A 2,838-nucleotide genomic window follows, 5' to 3' on the forward strand; every position below is an offset into this window, starting at 1 on the left:
GACATGCCAGATTTTCGCATTCCCCTCTCCAAGGTTATTTTTAGTAGATAAAAACACTAATCTTACGTGCAGCCGGAAGGATTCAAAAAAGAAAAATGAACGCCCCATTCCGGGGCGAATTTATAGGGGAGATTATGGGGCATGTGAACCCATGGTCTCTTCACAAAATTAGTTATTTTATGTACATATTTTCTGAAATTTGTATAATATCAACTGTTACCATCCATACCTTAAGAAGGTTGAATGGTGCACTTGGTTGAAGGTTAAATTATTTATCAAGAGGAATAGGGATAAATTCCCACTTAATATATTTTTTCCTTCATTTTTTTAGTAGTACACCGATGTACTAGAAATCCTAGATCCGCCTCTGGTGCCCTATTCACCTTTCCATGCATGTGAAGTGCGACCCTACGAAGTGACAGAAACATTTAAACAATTTAAGTTTTTAACCAAGCCCCTTAAACCTCCTCTCTGCGTCAACAGATACATTGCAGTTATGATAGTTGGTTCATGACAAATAAAAAATGGCTTTCCGTTGTACGATCATAGTATGAAGAGTTGATGATGAGAAGCCAAAATTAATGCATACTTAGCAACCACAAATAGGACGTTGGACAATATATCAAATAACCTTTGTTGTTCAAGCTAGATGGTCTAAAATACAATCCCCAACAACCATAAATACAAAATGACAAAAAAACAAAATGAAAGCACGTAATAGACTAGTAGCATCGATCGAGAATGTGGAAATGCTAGAAAGAGAGACAGATCTAACTACCAAATTGAGCTCCAAATGAAAGCATATTTTGCTAATTAAGTACTATTACATTAGCATTCAAGAAATGGCCACCCAAAATGGCTCCCAGCTTGGTATCCCTTTAACTCTGTTCCCACTTTCCTTGCATTTTCTTGGTCTTACGTACTCTCCTACCCCTTTTTCACTTCCTACATTTTCATGTTCATTGACTTGCGCTTCAGCTTCAGCTTCTGTTTCAACTTGCTCATAACTATCAGGAATATGAGTGTTAATACCATCATTCATCAAAGAAAGTCTAAGTCTGCCATCGGCACGTTCTGTATGGAAGCAAGATTTGCATGAAGTGATGGTTGTGGCTTTCAAAATTAAGCGACCGCCTTCACGATAAGGCCTCACTTGAACACCATTTAGTGAAGTCAGGGGAGGAGGAAAAGTAGCTGTTTTGTTGTGTTTTTGAATGAATTCTCGACGTTTTGATCGTCGAACATCATGAGAATTCTGTCTTTCTGACAAGAAAAAATAGTTTTCCTCTATGCTTTCGCTAATGTCACTGCCTGTTTCGCTTCCTAAGTTCTCTGTGCACATCTCCAAGCTTTTGGGGCTAAGGGTGGAAGAAGAGCGCTTCGTTAAAGGGTGAATATAGACTTCATTTTCTGCATTATCTTTTTTTGCGTTATCTAGAGACCGTAAGAAACTCCATCCACCCTTGTTATCGTTGCCATGCTGGCTTTGCAATTCATTGAAACGAACACCAATCTCTTCATTCGGTTCTACTCCTTTTGCTTTTGCTTCTTGTGAAAAAATATTAAACTTAGTCTGGGAAAAGATTAACATCGGAGGGGACAATTTGTTTATTAGAACATGTTGTTCAGGTAGTTGTGGCTCCATGCAAGATTGCAGCCCTTGACAGAGAATGGCAGTTGAGGCCATATTGTTTTTTAACGCGGAAAAATTTACTAGTTACTATAATAAGGGAAACAGAGGAAGAAAACAGAGCAGAAACAGAGGAAGAACAGGGGATTTGCGGGGAAACACAGGAAGAAAAACAGAACAGAAACAGAGGAAGAACAGGGGGTTTATGAATCCGTACGTTTAGAATGACGATAAAGATTTTATTAAGTGTTAAATGTTAAATGACCTTGGCTGACTGAACAATAATAGGGAAAAAATAGAGGATTTGCTCTACTAAGTTTTTAAGAGTGAAGGTAAGAATAGGTAATAGAGGAAGAGGCACTGAATGAAAGAGAAGTGAATGAGCAAGGTTGTATTTATAGGAACAAAAAAGTAACCAGCTTGAGAATTGGTCAAGTACAGTCGACAAGGGCGGCCCGGTGCACTAAGCTCCCACTATGCGCTGGGTCCGGGAAGGGCTGGACCACAAGGTCTATTGTACGCAGTCTTACCTGCAAGAGGTTGTTTCCACGGCCCGAACCCGTGACTTCCTGGTCACATAGCGGCAACTTTACCAGTTACACCAAGGCTCTATTTGAAACATAATTATAATAAATAAAATCATATAAAATGAAACAAATAGAATGATTACGTTGTGGCTATGAACATGGGCGAAGCTACATTTGTCGAAAATTACATGACATATATATAGGTAAAATTAGATTTTAGAGGTATAAAATATATATTGAACACCCTTTGTTAGGATTTTTTTTTCCACTTCTTTCAAGCTTGAACACCCTTAAAAAAATACCTTGCTTCGCGACTGGTATGAGTTCTATTTTAATTACTCTCGTGCTCACAATTTCCAATTGGATTGTCATACTCTTTACTACTTCATGAAACAACAACAACAACGTACCTAGTGTAATCTCACAAGTGAAACCTGGAGAGAATAGTATTTACGCACTTTTACTTATGCAGATAAAGAGATTGTTTCTAATAGATACTCTTTACTATGAGAAGGCAACCAAAAATAAGTTGGCCAAAGTTGCGAGGGAGGGAGACATCAACTCAACGAATATATGACATATATTTTTGTATATACTTTTGGGGTATTATCACTTTTAGCCCGCGCCAGAAACTATTTACATTTGGTAGCCAAAAAAGTGCATAAATCTTTTATAATTTTT

At 37.8% G+C, this 2,838-nt stretch overlaps 1 protein-coding gene across 1 annotated transcript; it reads right to left on the minus strand.

The window, feature by feature from the left end:
* LOC109222762 (protein FANTASTIC FOUR 2-like) lies at positions 630–1,973 on the minus strand. The gene has a single exon (XM_019387082.1). The coding sequence runs from the start codon at positions 1,685–1,687 to the stop codon at positions 836–838; it is 852 nt and encodes a 283-aa protein (XP_019242627.1). The 5' UTR covers positions 1,688–1,973; the 3' UTR covers positions 630–835.

Source organism: Nicotiana attenuata, chromosome 2 (assembly GCF_001879085.1).
Source record: "Nicotiana attenuata strain UT chromosome 2, NIATTr2, whole genome shotgun sequence".
NCBI classification, from domain to species: Eukaryota; Viridiplantae; Streptophyta; class Magnoliopsida; order Solanales; family Solanaceae; genus Nicotiana; species Nicotiana attenuata.

Coding starts and splice junctions, on each gene's coding strand:
- LOC109222762 (XM_019387082.1), bottom strand. CDS start 1,687: ATGGCCTCAACTGCCATTCTCTGTCAAGGGCTGCAATCTTGCATGGAG.